The sequence below is a fragment of the Choloepus didactylus genome, chromosome 20 (assembly GCF_015220235.1).
Source record: "Choloepus didactylus isolate mChoDid1 chromosome 20, mChoDid1.pri, whole genome shotgun sequence".
Classification (NCBI taxonomy): Eukaryota; Metazoa; Chordata; class Mammalia; order Pilosa; family Megalonychidae; genus Choloepus; species Choloepus didactylus.
The window spans coordinates 59,907,275-59,929,191 of NC_051326.1; the positions used below are offsets into that span (position 1 = coordinate 59,907,275).

The following is a 21,917-nucleotide window of genomic DNA, read 5'->3' on the forward strand; positions in this document are numbered from 1 at the left end:
ATCAAACCCTAAATAACCTCTTCTTGATCTCAAGCTGTCTTTGGGATTTTCCAGAGGCCCTTGGAAAATCACAAAGAATTTGTTCTTTCTCCTTGTAAAAGAGGAAAAAAATAATAAAAAAAAAAAAGTGATAAAAATAGGTTTATTTATGAGTTGCATGGGAAGTATTACCAAATTAAAAAGGATTTTCTAACCTTTAGTCAATTAGATTTGTATGGGTAAAATACTACTAAATAAACATTTCAGAAATTGTGTAAAGTTCTTAGAGATATGGTCATGTCCTCACTGCCCATGAGATGCTGTAGTACTGATCTAATATTAGACAACAGTTTCATTGGTCATAATTTCAGTTATGCTTAAAATATCATTTAATGAATTCTCAGCAGATCATTCACTTTTATAAAAAGCAGTAAGTTAAGCATGGCCATTTTAAGTCTTTTGTCATCTCCAGATAGTTTTTATACTGATGTTTCTCAGAAAACACTTCCAGTAAGCTACACGCCAGAGCGTTTCGTCAAAAGGACTGTCTCAGTGTGACCCATGGAAAGGACAGTGCCGGGTACTCTGGGGCAGAGGCTAATTCTTAGCATTCATTTTCTTCTTCCTGCCTGGGCCCCCCAGGATTTGGAAACACTTATTGAATATTCTTATGTTTATGGGAAAATAATTATTTGCATAGGTTCAAACAGAACCTGTCCTCCTTGGTAACAGGACAAATTATTGGAGATAGGGTTATATAACCAAGGCTTTGACTGTTACGTCATGTTTGAGACGGATGCTCATTTAATCAGATGCAACTGGACATTTTTTAAGGTTGACTTTATGGAGGCAAGGCTTACAAAAACCCTCTTGGAAAAACTGGTCTGGTAACTGGTTCCAGGGTTTCCAGTCTTACAGGTCAGCAAAGGTTACTTTCTGGCAATGATATGATATTTTGCGGATCTTGAAAAAGAGTAATTTACCCAAAAATATATCCACTGCAGGTGAAACGTGGTGTCAAATTCTTGGCTTAGGTTCCTCAAGAGGTTTTTAAAAGTCCAATCAGAGGTTCATTAGGGAAACTACCAGCCAAGCAAATGTCAAAAGACCCATATGGTAAACTGCCATTCTTGCTGCACCAATGGAAACAATCAGGCCAAATCTAATGAAACCAGCCTTATTTTACCGTCAAGAATTTTTTTAATTTATTTTTTAATTTTTTAAATATTTGTTTCTTTATTTTGGAGTAATTAAAATGCTCAAAAATTGTTTGTGGCAATGAATGCACAACTACATGATGATACTGTGTGCCACTGATTGTATGCTTTGGATGGATTACACGGTATGTGAGTATATCTCAATAAAATTGCATTAAAAAAGAATAATCTTTGGGGTTATCTTTGATCAAAAGGAGGGTGACTGTAGGGAAATTTTATGTTTCAATGGAAAACTACAGTACACTCCTATGGGTTATTAGATTCTGGTCTGTTCACTGTCTATTTTGCATCCCTTTTGTAAACCACAGATACAGATATCTGCATGGCTTTGTTACCTGCCTGTAAATTGGGCTGGATCATCCTGTGATCTTGCATATATTCTCTACACTAAATGCCAGTCAGAAAGTGAATCTGGGATCTTTTGTACATCGGGCCTAAAACCAACAAAAGAGGGTTAATATTCCCAATCCCTTGACCTACTGTAAAATAGGGTTCCACTTTTTCATGCTCACAATCATGTCTTCCCCAGGAACATATAACCTTCAGTGAGCAGTTATAAATATAGCTAAGGTTATGAAACAGAGCTGTAATACCAATTTCAATGCTCTTTGGGTCCTCCAGGCTGAAGCTGACATTAGCATGAGTGTTCTTACAAAGCAGACACTCTAGATACCCTGACTGCCCATGAGCAATGCAGCTTTTATGTTAGTGTGGCTCAGTGATAAATAATCTAAATATTTAAAAAGACCAAGTTAAGGAGTTTCATGATACCAGGTTCTGTTCAAATTCCTTGTCATCCCCAAGGCAGACGGTTGCTCTTAAGAGAGCCAATCAAACGGAAAATAATGGGACTATCTTTAGTGTACTGAGATTAACAATAAAATAACAGACACCCTGACTTGGAGAAAGGGCCATACCCATAATCTACTCATATAAGTAACTCCACTCCAAGGGTTTAATAAAATGTTATTGAACAGGAATCTCACTGCAATCAAGAAAGGAAACCAACACCAAAAAAATAAAAAGGAAAAATGGAACAAAATGACTGACCGAGCCTATTTGACTGCCTGACAAGGAAAAAAAAAAAAAAAAAAAAAATCAGCGGTGGTGATCAGAGTGTTTCGGTCATTGGAAAACTGTTAAGGGGGGACTGTTAAGTAAAACAAAATGACCACCTGCACTGGGTATTGCCAGGAGGGACCCCCTTTCTGAGAAGGTCTTTTCAAGAGGGCAAAAACAATTGACCTGCAGCGGTTTTTTTAGAAAATATAGCATACCCTCCAGGGTTGCTGATAGGCAACAGCTGGTGATAGAAATAGTTTAGGCCCAGCAGAGATAGCTTATTAAAATGGACAAGCACACCTCACTAGTCAATGTGCACCAGCTTCCCAGTTTGTTAAGACAACTCCCCCCACCATGTAATATGGAAACTTAACATCAGCCAATCAGAACAATTTCATCACTTGCTTCCAAGTTCACCCTTATATGAGCTTCTCCTTTCCACCCTCCTAGTGGAGCTCTTTTCTACTCTCTGAGTGAGATACTGCCTGGGTCACCAATTGCTCAATAAAGCTGTAGGATCCTAAATTTAATGTTGAAAAGTTTTTCTTTTATCAAGGCCATTATGGTAATTTAGATGCTTGGCAGAAGTAGAATACTGAGAAGTGGTTAAATTTAGGACAAATACTGGAAATTCAGCAGTTGTGACTTACAAATAGATGGGATAAGGAAATGTGAAGCTGGAGTGCTCTGGGTCTAGATGACTGGGTGGACAGCAGTGCCTTTGTTGAAATGCAAACGCCTGGCAGATTTGGGGTGGGGCTGGGGAGCTAGGATCAAGAGTTCTGTTTGTGGACACATTAATAATAATATGCCTATTAGATATGCAGTAGAGAACCCAAGTAGATTGGCTGAATATATAACTCTGCCACTCAGATGTGAGAGGAAGGCTGGCGATAGGAATTAGGAAGTCACCCACATACAGGTGTCATGCAACACCTAGGGAGGGATGAGATCCCGAATGCAGGTCAGAGACAAGGGCTAGGCCTGTGGTTCAAGAACATTTAGCGGTCAAGAGAAGACAGCTGAGGCCCAAGCCCTGACTATACCAGTAGGAGGAGAAGCCAATAAAGAAGACTGAGAAAGGCCAACCAGGCGATAGGAGGAAAACTAGGAAAATAGGGTGTTCTGGATGCGAGGCATTGAGTTTTAAGGAGGCCTAGTAAACAGTGTCAAATGTTACTTAGAAATAAAGTGAAGTGATTTGTAAATGAGGTGAACATTAAAGAAGAAAGGGAGCCTGACTTCTGTACAACCAACTCCCCAGAAAAAACAGTCTCTTCTCTTTTGGTCAATATTCTCTCTGCGGTCCATTTTGTTTCCAGAGGCTGTAGGACAACTGTCATCCACATGTTGCCTCAGATGGGACCATAAGATAAAAAGAAGACCAAGTCTCTAAGCCAAAATGTTTAAATTAAAATAAATATTTTAATTTTAAATTAAACATCTACATTAAAAGGAGAGGACTACCGAGAAACCAAGATGGCAGCCAGGTGAGACAGGGCTAAGGAACACCTCCATGGAAAACACTAGATAAGGACCAGAGAGTGACCCAGAATACCGGTTACAGCGATGTGCCAGCTAGACGAGATCTGCTAGTCCCCAGGGGCTGTATACTTGGTGAAACTGAGAGTCTGCATTCTGAAACAAGTGAGTAAGCTGGCTGGAAGTCCCACAGCCACGTGGCGATCCAGGGAAGCCAGGGTTTGGCATCTGGAGACCAACGGGCTCTTTTAATTAAAAAAAAAAGAAAAAAGAGAAAAAGCCAGGAGCGGACGCAGGTGCGATCGGCTACAGGTGCGATCATGGGAAACACGCAGTAAAACACAGCAAGAGGGGGCTGGACCGGCCTCTTGGTGTCTGGCCTGGAAGATAGCCCGCCACAGATATCCCTGGGGCCAGGGGAATGGAGCGGAGAGCCAGAAGCCGAAAGAATCCCCATGGCTAGCAGCTCGCTCCCGGGAGGGCTGGATAAACTCCTGCCTGGGGCCGTGCCCACAGCCCAGAGCCCCACCAGCTGTCCCGGAGCTGGGAAGGAGGAACTGTGTGAGGAGGGGGGTGTGGAGACGCCCCGTTCGGCCATTTTTGCATAAGGCTGAAAGCGAGCCGGCTTGGCCCGGCCGCCCGGGGCTTCCCTTGAGGGACAGTGCGCGCTGATGATGTAGCACAGCATTACCTCAGCAGAGGTCCTGGAGGATCGCGGCTGGGCAGGGGGACCTGCTAGGAGATCCCAGAGACACTACACCAAGTCTGGTGGTTTGTGAGACATCAAGAGAGAGGAGCTGGGGCTGAAATGAAAAGAAGGCTTGGACTCTTGCGGCAGACTTGAATCTCCGGGAACCGCGGGGATTTGAATATTGAGGCTGTCCTTCCTCCCTGACCACCTGTACAAGCGCCTCGCATTCAGGGCGGACAGCTCCAGCAACACACCCAGGCTGAGTTCTCCGGCTGGACCCCACAAGAATCGTTTCCCCATATAACGCAGGGACAAGGTGGAGAACTGACTTGAGAGGTATAGGTGACTCACAGATGCCATCTGCTGGTTAGTTAGAGAAAGTGTATGTCACCAAACAGTGTTTCTGAAAAATTAGATAGGTTTTTTTTTTTTACAAATTAAAAGAACCCTGTCGAGCAGAGCAAATGCCAAGAGGCCAAAAACAACAGAAAATCTCAATGCATCTGATAAAACCAGATGATATGGAGAATCCAACTCCAAACACACAAATCCAGTTATCAGAAGAAACGAAGTTCCTCGCAGAATTAATCAAAGAAATACAATTGAGGAACGAAAGCATGGAAAAGGATTTAAAGGACATCAAGAAGACCATGGCCCAGGATATAAGCTACATAAAGAAAACCCTAGAAGAGCATAAAGAAGACATTGCAAGGCTAAATAAAAAAATAGAAGATCTTATGGAAATAAAAGAAACTGTTGGCCAAATTAAAAAGACTCTGGGTATTCACAATACAAGACTAGAGGAAGCTGAACAACATCTCAGTGTCCTAGAAGTCCACAGAACAGAAAATGAAAGAACAAAAGAAAGAATGGGGAAAAAAAATCAAAAAAATCTAAATGGATCTCAGGGAAATGATAGATAAAATAAAACGTCCAAACTTAAGACTCATTGGTGTCCCAGAAGGAGAAGAGAAGGGTAAAGGTCTAGAAAGAGTATTCAAAGAAATTGTTTGGGAAAACTTCCCCAACCTTCTACACAATATAAACACATAAAGCATAAATGCCCAGCAAACTCCAAATAGAATAAATCCAAATAAACCCACTCCGAGACATATTCTGATCAGACTTTCAAATAGTGAAGAGAAGGAGCAAGTTCTGAAAGCAGCAAAAGAAAAGCAATTCACCACATACAAAGGAAACAAAATAAGACTAAGTAGTGACTACTTAGCGGCCACCATGGAGGTGAGAAGGCAGCGGCATGACATATTTAAAATACTGAGAGAGAAAAATTTCCAACCAAGAATACTTTATCCAGCAAAACTCTCCTTCAAATTCGAGGGAGAGCTTAAATTTTTCACAGACAAACAAATCCTGAGAGACTTTGCCAATAAAAGACCTGCCCTACTTCAGATTCTAAAGGGAATCCTACCAACAGAGAAACAACAGAAAGAAGAAAGAGATATAGAGAATTTTAACAGAAATATATAGTACCTTCCATCCCAAAGCACCAGGACACTCATTTTTCTCTAGTGATCACGGATCTTTCTCCAGAAGGGACCATAAGCTGGGACATAAAACAAGCCTCAAGAAATTAAAAAAAAAAAAAAAAAAAAAAAAAAAGCACATTCTCCAACCACAATGGAATACAAATAGAAGTCAATAATTTTTGAACTGTAACTCCACTATTTACTTCCCACATGATATAAATTACACAAACCCTAATGACAAATCAGTGGTTTTGAACTCAATGTAAAATATGTAATTTTAGACAACTATATAAAGGTAGGGGAATGGAGGAGTATAGGAACATAGTTTATGTGTCCTATTGAAGTGGAGGTGGTATCAAAGAAAAACAAGATTGCTATGGCTATAAGAGGTTAATTGTAACCCCCACAGCAAACACAAAGAAACTATCAGAGAATGTAACCATAGAGATGAATTGTAGAGTTCAGGTTAAGAGAAATGGGGGACGGTGCAATGGGGAGTTAAGAAATGAGGGTGGAGTTGCTGTTTGAGGTGAAGGGAAATTTCTAGTAATGGATGGTGGGAAAGAGCATTACAACATTCTAAAGGTGATTAATCCCACTAATGGAAGGCTACGGAGGTGGTGGAATGGGAAGATTTAGACTGTATATATGTTCCCACAACTAAAAAAAAAAAAAGACAGTCTAAATAGAGGACTGAATGCCAAGGATGAACTTGGATGGAATTAGAGGATAGAGGACAGGTGGCTCAAAGGGACACAGTTGAGACATAAGGTAGAGGAAATACAGAATGTAAGCTTTGTATCATTGTTGAACCTGTTGTACTTCTTTGCTGCGCTTAATGGGATTGCATAAAAGAATGTTCTTGTTCATGGGAAGTGTCTATGTGAATTATAGTGTATGTTCAAGGATGTGTGCAGCTAGCTCTCATATGTTCAGAAGACAGTGCAATAGATGATGGATGACAGATAGGGAGGGAAAGAAACAGCGATGTGACAGCATGTTAAGGTTGGTGGATTGAGCTATTGGGGGAGGGGGGTCAGGGTATGATGGAATTCTTTGTATGGGGTTAGTATTGTTTTTGCAACTGTTCCTATAACTTTGAATTTATTTCAAAATAAAAAAAAAAATAAAAAAATAAAAAAAGGAGAGGACTACCGAAGCAGATTCTTCTGCTACTACGTCCCATTTGCAGGTACTATGGTCCCAAAATTACTTTCCAAATTTAAAATATAATTTTAAATTAAATAGCAAATGTTAAAATATTAAATCAACATATTCTGCAGATTTTTTTGTATATAAAACATTTTTATAAAAACAATATAAGTTTTCTTTTCCCTAAAAAAAGTTTTAAAATAAAATATTTTCCAGGATTCAAAGTTGGGTAAAATAAAAACATGCACCTTAATTGAGATTATTTTTCTTCTTCTAAATCAAACAGCTTCCTAAACAAATAATGAATATATTTTCCTCTTACATTTTTCCTCAAGTTTACACATCCACATCATCAAACATGCAAGCAACCAACTATATAGTAATGAATTGTTTCTAGAGCTCATGGATACACAGGGGTTTGGAGGTCAGCAACATCTCCAACAGAAACAGTATTAAACGCCCTTTCTGGATCCCAGGATAGGTGCCACAGGGAACCTGGAATCCCTCTGGAGTCTACATAGTTGCCAAAGGTATTAATTAAAAAGAATTAAATTACATTTAAGAGGAAAACCAAACTTGAAAAAACTATTCCCCAGCAATAATCTCTAGAGCTGCAGCTGAATTAGATCCTGGAATTTGGAAAACAAACAAACGAGAACCTGGTCTCTGAGAGGGAAGAAAGGAGACTATTAAGAAAATAGGACAAGGGCTGAAAAAATCCTCTGCTACCAATAGCCATTTTGTCATAAAGGACTTAGGAACAGGAACATGTAAGTGGCAGAGGAGGTGTCAATCAGGAATTGCATTTAGTCTATAAAGATTTCAAATATTCAAGAAACATGGTATCAGACAGGAAAGGGCAAAAATTAACAAGCTAAAAGAACATTAAGCTTTCATTTTTAGCACAATCCCCAGGGAAGAAAGAAAGAGTATTCATACCTGATTTATGTTATTAAAAGTCAAGAGTCCAGACCTCCTAATTTTGGCACGAAATCATCTATTAAAACACACAGTTCTATGATTCTTTAGGGCCCCAAATATAAGCCTTCATGCCAAATGTCAGCTCTGTAAATTTGATAAAATCTTATGAAAAATGGCAAGCTTTCAGAGCCCTGGGCTCTCTTCTGGCTTTGAAGAAATATTACAGAGAGGCAGTTTCCAAGCAAAGACAAGTGGCGCTGTAAGACATCGCTCAGTGGAACAGCAGCAGGTAAGGGAGGAACACTTAGGAACAAGTTCCCACATAACGCTTAGCTCAGCGAGAATTACCTAGGTTCTCACTGTCCCCACATGCACAGTCACCTAGGAGTGAGCTCTCTGGACTTTTTGCACAACTTTCAGTTAAAGCTGAGACTAAAAAGCTAACACTTGTCAAGAAAACAGTTTCTTGCCAACGCGGCTATCATCTGTGCTAATCCTCTCATCCTTGCTAATTAAAGTCCCCATTACTTGGAACAGAAAAAACCTAAGTAAGAAACAGACACACTCTCAGAAGTGAATAATTGGTCTCCCACAATTCTAGGATTGTATAAATGTCACAAGCCAAGCCACAAAATATAATGGAGAGAACTAAGAAGGTTTCTAATTTCAATACCTTGTAGTTAATATTTATAAAGTTAACTGAAGAAACCAAAATACAAATTTATATATGATATAAGACAACACACAAGAAACTGAAAGACAGTACATCCAAATATGAATAGAGGTTATAATATTATCCCAGGGAGGGGGGAAATGAGTGGTTTTGATTTCCTGATAACTTTGTAAAACTCTTGGAATAAAGAAGAATATGTATACACTATTTGCACAATCAAAACGAAAGCCAATTTTTGTTTGTTTCTTTAAAAGGTCATTTTTAAAAATGTAAAACATAATTCCAAAGGGAAAATAATTTTCAATATTCCCCCACCTCTTCCTGGATTCAGGGAATGACATCCTCATCCATACACTTTCCCTAGGAGAAACTGGGGTGTCATCCTTAATTCCTTCCTCTTCCTTACGCCCCATATCCAGTCAATTACTAAGTCTATCTCACAACCTTAAAAATCCTTCCAATTCTATCCTCACTACTGCTTCTTAACCCAGGCTGGTAACGGTAAGAAGGCTTCACAGGTGAAGAGTCAGAACTGCCCCACCCCGTCAACACAAGGAGGCACTCCAGCCTACATTCCTCCTCCTCTAAGCAGAACTCCAGATGCAGTGCTCAGCCTCACCACCTTAGAGGGCCTTTCACCTTTCCACTAGCTGATTCGGTACTCTCCTGACATGAGGAAGGGCTCCAAGAGCCAAGGCTACAACTCATGGGCAGCTGCTGAAGAGCAGAAGACAGCAAGCACTCTTAAGAGGAAGATGAACAGACCCCTCCCAAGTAAAGCACACAGGGGCAAAACTGATTTATTCCGCCTTTCTCTATGATGTTTCCAAAAGGGACTAAAATTGGGAGAACATTATGTAAAGCTGGGCTGAGGAAAGGCATTTCTTGTGATCCTATACAAATCTTAGTTAGTCAATGAGCCCCTCTGACATGCTTGGCGTGCCATTTAGCAATTCAAAGATAACAAACCTCCTGAAATTACCACCTGCCAGGTTAGGCTTCTCTCAAATTATCCCAGAACCCAAAAGAGGCACAACTACTAAAAAGGGAGGCCTGCAACAGGTAGCACAAGCCATTACCATCTCTCCTGCAGACTGTTACACAGCCTATTTTTGTTGCTTTCGGATTAGATCCTATCTAACCCATTCTCCTTGCTGTAGCCAACGTACACTTCCCAAAACGCAAACTAATCATATCACTCCCCTGCTTAAAACTTTTCAAAGACTCCCTGCCCTATGTTCCCACACCTGGCTTACAAGACCTTTCACAATCTGGTTTCTGACCATCTCCTCAGCCGCCTATGTTAGCTCTCCACCCACCTCTCTCTCTAATGCTCAGGCATATAGAATTATTTTCTCCCTTATCGCTGCACATACTGCTCCATCTGCTTCCAAGGTCCTTCTCTCATCCCACACCCCACTCCACACATACACACACACACACACACACCTAGTATACGTCATCATCCTTCATTTCTCTTAGGAACCACTTCCGCTGGGAAGTTTGCACTCAGGGTACACACATCCATACTTCCCACCATCGCCCAAGCCCAGTGGACCTCTCCTCCTATGTGCTCTCAAAGTACCCTTCCTTACCTCTGTTACAGCATTCACGACACCAAACTGAAATTGCCTAGCTTTTTGTTTTATTCACTAACTATAACTCCTTGAGGAAAGAGGCATTACCCTATAAACTGTGAAGTCACCAGCATATAACATTGTGCCTGACACAGGGTTGATGCAATTAATGAATACTTATTAAACAAATGAATGCAAGGAAAGATGGATAAACTGATAGGAATAAGGACACATTATCTGTGGGTATCAGGGATAAAAAGGACAATTGGCAACTTAGGAAAATTGAAAAACCTACTGTTTGAATGAACTTCATTTCACTATCAACCAAAATAAATATCTCAAAGTGCCTTTCAACAACATATCAGTGTCCCAAAACCACAGAAAAGTCAGTATCAACCAAAACACTTTTTGAAATACACACATGGTTGAGCCATTCCACAGAGAACCATCAAAAATATGAAAAATTTTTCATAACTGGAGACTGATAGTGGTTACGGAGGGTCTATTTCCCTGAAGTTCTGGTCTTCAACCTCCCTTCCCCCACTCCCAAAATTCTTAGATAAGGGAGATGTTTGCTAAACTATAAAGTAATCACTGCTAACCTTGTAATATGTATTTTTTTCTGTTTAGGAGGTTACATTTCCAAGTTTCTTTCCTATACAAACAAAAAGGGGACACTTCTGGCACACAGAAGAATTCTTTAAAAAGAGGAAAAAAAAGGACAAGATTGACTCCATGTCATCACTGATCATGTCACTCTAAGATAGTTTCATTTATACATAACTCAATTTTAAAGAAACAATACAACTTCAATGAGAAGATTGGGACAGTATTATTTTAGAATTAGACAGATTGCCTCTTTTTTTTTGGCTTTTATAAAAGGGGTTTATTTGGTTATACAGTTACAGTCTTAAGGCCTTAAAGTGTCCAAGGTAACACATCAGCAATTGGGTACCTTCACTGGAGGATGGCCAATGGTTAGACAGACCTCCTCTTGATCACTAATATCTGAACATTTAAGATTATGAAATACTTGGAAACAATACAAATGTAAATCTGAAGAATAAAGACTAATTTTGAGGACCTATATAACATGATATTACCAGTTTCCCAGAAAACCATGTTTAACTATCAGTCTTACACTTACTTTACTGGCTCCAGGAAGCAAATTCAACCTGTAAGTGAGCCCACTGTGTTTAATTTATATAGCCACATGGAAAACCAAAGTCCTCTAATACATTCAGTTTCAAAATAAAGTATCTTTGTCCTATTTTTATCATAACTCTATTTGTATTACTTACTGGAATGTAATAGATGCCCATCTTGGGGGTTTCATTGGCAGTAAGAAGCATTCCTAAAAAAATAAACAATGAAAAAGTTAAACACATGGGGAAAAGAAAAGTACTCTTTTCTACTTGTTTTACATTTTGAAATGCTTGAGGTAAAAAAGACTCAATACTCGGCACAGCAGAAAAGCCCAGACTGGCAATCAGAAACCGTAGGGGGCAGGTCCTGGGCTTTAGTCTCTGGCTCTCTAGGATGTGGGGCCTTAAACAAACCACCAAGTTACAAGAAACGCCAACTTCCCCATCTGCAGAACACTTGGCTTGCACTAGAGCAATAACTGAGCAATCCCTACCAGAATGTTCTCAGGTCTACATAAAGTTTGCCATCATTTTTAAGCTTCAGTCACAAAGACATAATGTAGTTTCAGTACACTATTATAACAAGGAAGTTAAGAAAAAAGGCTTCCTTTTGTTAACCAGGAATCAGACACCAAAGTAACATTTCCACAACATGTCACAGCAAAAAAAGCTCCTGAATTTTTGTGTTTAACTTCACACCTTAATTGAAAACAAAATGACTTAAGGGGAATGCTATGTGGAGCAACACCAAAAAAGCCCTATATGAAATCCTCTAGTCCTGTACTGTACCAAAATACTTCCCTCACAAGAGAATTTTAACAGACTGAAGCAACCAGAGGGGATAATAATTTAGTCTCCTTGGAATCAGCACTATATGCAAAACTGAATTAAAGGACAGCTTTCCAGTGTTCAATAAAGGTTTTCCATATAATCCCAGGAGCACCAGTAACCTACGAATCCATTATTGTTTGGTACTAGGGAAGTATTTAGATGCCTTAGTTTTGTTCTCTTTCCCTTGCCACATCTAAAGCCTACTCTCCAAAGTCTCATGTGAAGCAGTTCCAACGTGGCAGTAAGCAACCGCGGAGACTTATCCTAGCCCCTGGGTCAGACTGATGCATTGTAAATTAAACTAAAATCAGTAAATATTTGGGTAGGCCTTTATGATTTACTGAGCACTTCCACATATATTATCTTAATAAACACGAGACAATCATCTAAAATAAGAAATATCATCACCCCTATTTTACATATGAGAAAAATAGAGCTCAAAGGGACTCGGTCACAGAGTTAGTGAATGTTAAAGCTAAAATTCAAACGCAAGTGTTCTTGTTGTTAAATACTTTTACAGACCAAATAGATTATATTCATTTTAAAAATTTATTTGTAAAATGTAACAGGAGAATCAACAGAAGGAAGGCATTTGGATTATCAGATCACATAATCATAATTAAATACACCAGATGTTAAGGACAATAATTCGATCTCGTATTTTAAAAAACATCTCTGGCCAGTCTTCTTTTGTAATACAAAAGATTTTAAAAGTGATGATTTTTAACAGTTACAGAAATGAAATGCTGAGATTAATCAAGTCAATTACTATTCAATCAGAAAGCAGAAATTCAATTATATTTCAGCAGAACTACATCCTGCATGTAACTCAGAAGTGTGGGCCAGCCCTGAATCGGGTACTAACACCTCTCCAGAAACACACACATGCCATAGAAACATCTAAATGCACTTAGTCAAGTCCAGAAAAGCAAGAATATATCTCTAAGGTAAAGCAAAACAAAAATCACAGATGGTTTTCATAGCTTGTAGCACCTATAAAATCTTTCATTTCAGTACTCTTTCTGGATATGAAATGTTCACTGAGGCCATGGTGGAAACAATCTCTATTGACTGTGTTTCCTAAGTTTTCACTACCAACAGTACTGCCAGGGATTCTCCAAGAACCTTTATACATAAATAAAGGAGAAGTCTGAGGGGTAGAGGAGACATAAAACAAATAGAAGGTTCCTGACAAAGACATCTCCTTAGCCTGTCTTCACTGAGTCAACGAAATGAACATTTGACAAGGAAATACAACCACACTTATCAAACAAACCACATGATTACATGATAGAACTCGGAAGGGCTTAAGCTAGACTGCCTTCTACAGTGGAGTAGGAGCTAACCTGGACACTATGGCCTAATGATACCAGCTGATCTACTATCAAACTAAACTGGGGAGGGTCAACACCAAAACCAGCTATGAATGAAAAAACCAAACCACCTCACAAAGCCCAGGGAATATCACAAGTTTCTAGCAAGTAGAAACAGAAAATCAAACCACTGACTTAACTCAAGCAAAAAATATCATAGGCAAGAGAAGGGAGCAAACACTTATGGGGAGTGAAGCGCTGTGCCAGGCATTTACATTTACAGATGAGTAAACAGACTCAGAAAGTTCAATAATTTGCTCAAAGTCACCACACAACTAGGAAATGAAGTCTCTGATATTGTACTGTTCTGGTTGATGCCAAAGACCATGTAACATGGAACCCTACAGCTCCAATAACAACTATATGGCAGCATGAAAAATGTTTTCAATAAAATGTCAAACTGAAAAGCAAAAGTCAATTTTACGTATAGCATGGCTACAGCAATTTAAAACATACAAATACAGGATAAAGACAAGAAGAATATAGAGAAACGAAAATACTAATAATACTAGTGAAACAACTGTGGAAATATGGATGGCTTTTTCTTTTAAATTTCCTTTAACATTGTTTACTATTGTTCCAAAAATAAAAGTGTAATTTTAAAAGGGAAGGAAAAGATAATCAGCACCTAGGGTCAAAAAAACCTGCTTTACAGTCAAATCTATTCCTGCATTGTAATGGCTATCTCCAAACTCAGAGATGTTGATCCCTTTGTGTATAATCTGATTTGTCTCTGGAACATTGGGTATCTGTGTGACACCTGAAACTCAAAGCTAGAGCCCGGCAGGTATGAATGTCAGTATTAGCACATACAGCAACTGTTTAAAAAAAAAAGGCTGAAAAAGAGCCCAGACTTCAATTAGAGATATGAATGAAACAGATCTGGTTAAGACTAGGGCAAATTGGGCCAAAGGGTAAAGGCTGAAACTGACTGTGTGTTAAAACTTCAACTTCCATGTGAGACCAAGGGAAGAGATGTTTGTTTGGTGTAGGATCTATATTTTCTAAACAATGTAACTTCTACAGTCAGTTGGTATGGGCACCACAATTGCATGGACCTTTGGGTGGGAAGTGAGATGTGGTGGTCTGTATAGGTTAGAGTGAAATTGCAACAAACCCTAATGTAGTTTGGGTGGAGAGTAAAAATATATATTCGGGGACCCCCTGAGGGTCTGCATCATCCCCTGAGGGGGAGATGCAGAAGTGTTAGACTTCCTCACCTGGATTGTTGCTAATGTTCTCGCAAATATTGGGGACTGCCGGCTTGATATGCTGAGCCCTCTGTCTTGGGGCTTGCCCCTGTGAGGTTTGTTGCTGCAGGGGAGAGGCTGGACCTGCTTGTGGTTGTGCCTAAGAGTTTCCCCCTGGGTTCCTCTTTGTTGCTCAGATGTGGCCCACTCTAACTAGGCCACCTTGGCGGGTGGTCTCACTGCCCTCCCCCACACGTGGGGCCTGACTCCCAGGGGTGTGGATCTCCCTGGCAGAGTGGGATGTGACTCCCAGGGACGAGTCTGGACCCAGCACCGTGGGATTGAGAACATCTTCTTGACCAAAAGGGGAATGCGAGGTGAAGCTAAGTAGAGCTTCGGTGGCTGGGGGATTTCGAGTGGGGTCAAGGGGTCACTGGTGGACATTCTCACGCACTATATAGATAGCATTTTTTAGGTTCTGATGTATTGGAGTGGCTAGAGGTAAATACCTGAGGCTGCCAACTTCCAACCCAGTGGCCTTGACTCTTGAAGATGACTGTACAGCAATGTAGATTACAAGGGGTGATGGTGTGGTTGTGGAGACCTTGTGGATCCCATTCCCTTTGACCAGTGTGTGGATGGATGAGTGGAAAAATGGGGACAAAAACTGGATAGGAAGTAAGGTGGGATGCGGGGATGATTTGGGTGTTCTTTTTTACTTTTATTTTTTATTCTGATTCTGATTTTTTCTGGTATAAGGAAAATGTTCAAAAATGGATTGGGGTAATGGATGCACAACTCTGTGGTGGTGCTGTGGGTGGCTGATTGAGTACCGTGGGTAACTGTATGGTGTGTGAGTGTATCTCAATTAAACTGAATTTAAAAAAAAACCTACTTTAAATATGAAATACTACTATACAGTAGTGGCAGTGAAAGCGAATTAGATGAAACAACAGTGCCTTCCCCACCAGAAACATGCACACAGAAACATTCATCTTCCTGGGCTTTGAGGAGCTGAAGGACCAAGCTCAGATTAAGAAATTGGACACAATGCACTAAATCAGCACTACTCAAAGTGGGGCCCTAGGATCAGCTGCAAACGGTTACCAGTCCGTGGCACAGTACAGAAATGAAAATATTTAGAAAATTGTACAGCAACCTGAAATTGCAGTGACAGTCAATGCATCATCTTCTTTCTCACATACATTTTTATTGTATTTTAGAAAAGTATCCATCCGCAATGGATTGCAAATTTAAAAACACACACACACAAAACCTAGCCCTTCTTTACCAGACACGTTTGATAAGCGCTCTACTTAGAGGAGACAATCTATAAATACATACAACACTGTGCCAAAGAGGAAAAGGCCAGGACGTTTCATCTCATATAGTAAGTAAATATGGAGCATATGATTCTCCTATACAAGGCACCATGGATATTTACAGATGGTCCAGGTTTTTCTATTTAGAGGACATTGAGAGAGAATAAAAGGCGACTTCACATTTAACAGTATAGGCAGTCTCCGTAGATGAGAGAACTGAGTTAGGGAATGTGCATAATCATTAGGTCTGAGTTAGGTCTTTCTGAGTTCAGAGTCCACCTTTTCTCTCTTCCAATGGTTCTGCAACCACTGATCCCAATTTTCTAGGTCTGGGGTGGCGCTCAGACACACGTATGCTTCATGAGCTCCCCACATGAATCTAATGCACACCGAAGTCTCAGAACTACGCCACTTCTTTAGACACCATGCCCTGCACAGAGTAGTTACTCAGTGCACACATGCTGACTAAACAGCCGAGTGAACAAGAGCAGGGCCATAAAGTGAGCCACGAGGATGGAATCATGTCTCAATAATCAGAGCAGTCTTGGTATTAGAAAACATTACAAAACAATAATCATGATTAGGCTTTAATTACTCCAAAATGAGCAAGAAGATAAGAACGCTTTAGCTTTTCTAAAAGATGACTAAGCTCATAATGATTAAGCACAAAACCTGGAGTAGAGTTAAAGGAAAAGGTGTGGTATGACGAAGGCGAGATGACAGTGAAGCAGATGAATCAACTGTACTCGGATCCAAAGCACAAAGAAACACCTGTGGTACCTGCCTTGCTGCACTTGCTGTCCTAAGAAATCATTTATTTGGCTAGTTTTTGTATGTTTGATAAGGTACTTGACAATAATCATCACTCCTCTTTCCAAAATTTCACTCAAAGCCTTCACTTTTCAGCAGAGCTTACTTTATAATGACATCTGGCAGTCAACACCTTAACAAAGTGACCAAGCTTATGATCACGGATCCTGGGAAGACCTGATGTATGATGTCTGACATGAAGAACCCAGCAATCCTATGGATTAGTCTTGTCCAAAACATTTAAACTAAATTTAATCAAGCCTTTAGACTTAATTTCCAATTTAGAAAAAATACAGAAGCTGGAGGAACAAATTTAAAAACACCATATATGACAAACACAAAATCCAGAAGGAGGGACAGTCTAAGAGACTAGTGGCCAGATCTTAGAAAAGCCAATGGCATGAAGAGGAAGAAAAAAGTGAGAGAGACAGGGGGACTATTCTTCACTAAAATGATAGAACAACTAAATGTAACACATAATCTATATCATATCCTGGTTCCAAAAAGGGGAGCTAAGAAAAGGCATTTTAGGGACAATTAGGGAAATTTGAAAATGAACTGGATATAAGATAATCAGGGATTACTGATAATTTTACTTGACCTGATAATGGTATTTTAGTTAATAGAAGAATGTCTTTTATTATTGTGAGATTAATGCTGAACTACAAAGAGATGACATCTATAGGTTATTTTTAAATGATTCCACACACACGCACACACACCACATGCACGCAATTCTAAATGTGCATATATAAAGCAAAAATAGTAAAGTATTAAGACGTCGAATCTAAGTGGAGAATAAAGAGGCATTCATCCTACTATTCTTTCAACTTTTCTGTATGTTTGATTATTTTGATAAAATATTTGGGATAAAGTGATCTTTCTTTTCCATAAAATTAACAATACAAACTAGGACTCAGCAAAATTTTTCTCCAAAGAGCCAGGAAAACACCTTGGGCTTTGTGGACCATGTGGTCTCCATCGCAGCTTCTCAGCTCTGCCGTACAGCGCAAAAGCAGCCAGAGACAAGACTTGAACGAGTGTGGCTGTGTTTGCATAAAACTCCCTTTCTTCCAAAAGGCACTAAAATTTGAATTTCACATCATTTTCATGTGTCACAAAATATTATTCTCCTTTTATATTTTTCCAACCGTTTAAAAATGTAAAATTCATTCTTAGCTCACAGGCCGTTACAAAATAGGTGACAGACTGGATATGCCAATCCCTGGTATAGATTACTTTTTAAATGCTATCATTAAGAATGTTTTCACTCCAGACTGTCAAACATTTCTTCATAAAATTCCTTTATCAATTATACATTAATAGTAATAATACATATACAGTTAAAATGATTTTCATTAAATAAATATCATGGATATTTTTCCCAGAAACGAACACTTCTAATTTTCATTAAAAAGCATGCATAAAAGAAGAGGCTAAACTTGCATATAATTGTGCCTAAGAGTCTCCCCCTGAGTACCTCTTTGTTGCTCAGATGTGGCCCTCTCTCTCTCTCTAACTAAGCCACCTCGGCAAGTAAACTCACTGCCCTCCCCACTACATGGGACCTGACTCCCAGGGGTGTAAAGCTCCCTGGCAATGCAGGATATGACTCCTGGGATGAATCTGGACCTGGCATCATGGAACTGAGAATTTCTTCTTGACCAAAAGGGGGATGCAAAATGAAAATGAAATCAAGTTTCAGTGGCTGAGAGATTTCAAATGGAGTCAAGAGGTCACTCTGGTGGACATTCTTATGCACTATATATATAACACCTCTTAGGTTTTAATGTATTGGAATAGCTAGAAGTAAATACCTGAAACTATCAAACTCTAACCCAGCAGTCTGGACTCTTGAAGACGACTGCATAACAATGTAGATTACAAGGGGTAACAGTGTGATTGTGAAAACCTTGTGGATCACACTCCCTTTATCTACTGTATGGATGGATGAGTAGAAAAATGGGGACAAAAACTAAACGAAAAATAGGGTGGGATGGGGGGATGATCTGGATGTTCTTTCTTACATTTATTTTTTATTCTTATTCTGATTCTTTCTGACGTAAGGAAAATGTTCAAAAATAGACTGGGGTGATGAATGCATAACTGTGATAGTACAGTGAACAGTTGATTGTACACCATGGATGATTGTATGGTATGCGAACATATTTCAATAAAACTGTATTTAATTTTTAAAAAGCATACATAATTTTTACCATAAGAAAATAAAATCATTTTAGGATTTAATTTTAAGACACAGGGGACGTAGGGGACTGGTGGTTTGATGGGTTGAGCCCTCTACCATAGGTTTTACCCTTGGGAAGACGGTTGCTGCAAAGGAGAGGCTAGGCCTCCCTATGGTTGTGCCTAAGAGCCTCCTCCTGAATGCCTCTTTGTTGCTCAGATGTGGCCCTCTCTCTCTGGCTAAGCCAACTTGAAAGGTGAAATCACTGCCCTCCCCACTACATGGGATCAGACACCCAGGGGAGTGAATCTCCCTGGCAACGTGGAATATGACTCCCGGGGAGGAATGTAGACCTGGCATCGTGGGACGGAGAACATCTTCTTGACCAAAAGGGGGATGTGAAAGGAAATGAAATAAGCTTCAGTCAAAGAGATTCCAAAACGAGCCAAGAGGTCACTCTGGTGGGCACTCTTACGCACACTTTAGACAACCCTTTTTAGGTTCTAAAGAATTGGGGTAGCTGGTGGTGGATACCTGAAACTATCAAACTACAACCCAGAACCCATGAATCTCGAAGACAGTTGTATAAAAATGTAGCTTATGAGGGGTGACAATGGGACTGGGAAAGCCATAAGGACCACACTCCACTTTGTCTAGTTTATGGAGGGATGAGTAGAAAAATAGGGGAAGGAAACAAACAGACAAAGGTACCCAGTGTTCTTTTTTACTTCAATTGCTCTTTTTCACTCTAATTATTATTCTTGTTATTTTTGTGTGTGTGCTAATGAAGGTGTCAGGGATTGATTTAGGTGATGAATGTACAACTATGTAATGGTACTGTGAACAATCGAAAGTACGATTTGTTTTGTATGACTGCGTGGTATGTGAATATATCTCAATAAAATGAAGATTTAAAAAAAAAAAAAAAAAAAAAAGACACAGGGGACGAAAAATCAGTATTCCAGAGATATGTGGGTTGAATTATCAGCACTCTCTAAACTGCATTTTAAGTCTCATACTTAGTAGCAGCTGACAACCTTTCGCTTCCAACGTCAGTCGAACTAGCCCCATCCTTGTAACACCAGCAACCTTCATCAGTGATGGAATTTTTTAAATAGATTTCTTTAGAGCATGAGATGAGTGCAGGTATTTTCAGAAAGAGGCTTTCTTGCCAAGTAGTCTTACTCTTTGAGGATAAATAGATTTTTATGTCCATTAAATGTGGAGGATGAGGGACGCACAATAATTGACCTTAAAATAGGTCAACACATAATGCTGACCACAGAAAAATTCCAACACGCAGCCCTGCCTCAGGGAGTGGAGAATGGTTACACAAGCACTGCAGCCTGGTGTGCATGCCAACACAAGGTGGCTGATAGACTGGCACTTGCTTAAGCAGGTGTCCCTTTGGACCTCTGTGTTCTCGACTGCAATGAAAAAACCAAGGCAGCTCACCAGCTTCAGTAATCCCCACTTCACTTGAGCCAAATAAAGCTGTATTAATATCTTGTACCTTAACACCAGCCTAAACCATTAACAATCTCAAAGTCTAGACCAACACTGTCCAAATGCCATGTGAGCCACATAGTTGATCTAAAATCTTCTAACAGTCACATTTAAAAACTAAAAAGAAACCAGTAAAATGTATATATTTTATTTAACCCAATATACACAAAATATTATCATTTCAACACGCGATTGATATAAAACATTACGGACTTGCCTTTTCTTTTTTCAAACAATGTCTGTGAAATCCAGAGTGTATTTTACCATTACAGCACATCTCAATTCAGGCTAGTCACATTTCCAGTTCTCAATGGCCAATGTGGCTAGAGGCTTCCAAACTGGAAGGCAGAGCTTTAGAATTTCTTTCTCGCCACTATCTACCTTCCTTCAAACTCTCATTCCACCAATTCAGCTAAACCCCCTCTTCACCCTTGTTACAACCTCACCTCCACCTGGTTTTACTCACCTCACTTAGCCCAGATGTCATTTCAGACCATTTCAATAACCTCTAACTAGAAGCCCAGCATCCTCATCTGCTATTTATTCCCGAACACACAATAATTTGACTTTACCTTACTATTATAATAAAATCCTCTCAACTATCACCAGTGCAATGCTAATTACAAGGCCTACAGTTTTTCTCTCCTCTTTTTCAGGAGAACAGAATGGAAATGGAAAGAGTGTGGGTTCCAGAATCTGGAAACACTGGTTTCTAACCAAGGCACTGCCACAAACCAGCAGGGTGACCCTGGGCAAACTACCCAATCATTCTGTCACTTTTTTTTTTCCTAATTCGAAATTTTATTAGAGATACTAGCATTATAAAAAAAAGTAACTGGATTGATGCTTTTTCTTTAAGTTTCCATTCCTAATCAGAAAAATGACTACAGGCAATGACAAAAATTTAAAAGAGACTATGAAAGAAACAAGAAAGGGGGAAAAAAAAGAAAAAGAAAAATTTGCATGCCATTAACTACATAAGACTATAAAAATGATACAATGAAAATTTTATATTAAGCACCCATTGTTCAGACTGGCAACAGAGCAGCATTGAATGAACCTTAGTTTTCTCCTTCATGCCTCAACTTCTGTCTTTTTACAGCTTCTGTAATATTTGATACTTGTTGAGCAAACCCACTGACTCTCCTCTCGTGGCTTCTAATATGCTTCAAAAACTGCTGCTCTTCTGTTATGGTTCAGCCCATTACTGTTGAGTCCTCCACTGGCTCCACCTTCTCCTCTCTCTCCCCTAAAAGGACTCTCGGATCCTGCTAGCTCCCTGTCTCACTCCACACTTTCTCTATCATTCATCTC

The 21,917-nt window shown here is 39.6% G+C and overlaps 1 protein-coding gene across 1 annotated transcript in view; it reads right to left on the reverse strand.

Annotated features, from left to right (window-relative positions):
- Positions 1 to 21,917, reverse strand: part of NOL10 (nucleolar protein 10) — a 208,409-nt gene that overhangs the window by 92,558 nt on the left and 93,934 nt on the right. Inside the window, exon 13 of the mRNA XM_037813078.1 lies at positions 11,543 to 11,595. Coding sequence (XP_037669006.1) covers positions 11,543 to 11,595 — 53 coding nt within the window. The remainder of the gene's footprint in view (positions 1 to 11,542; positions 11,596 to 21,917) is intronic.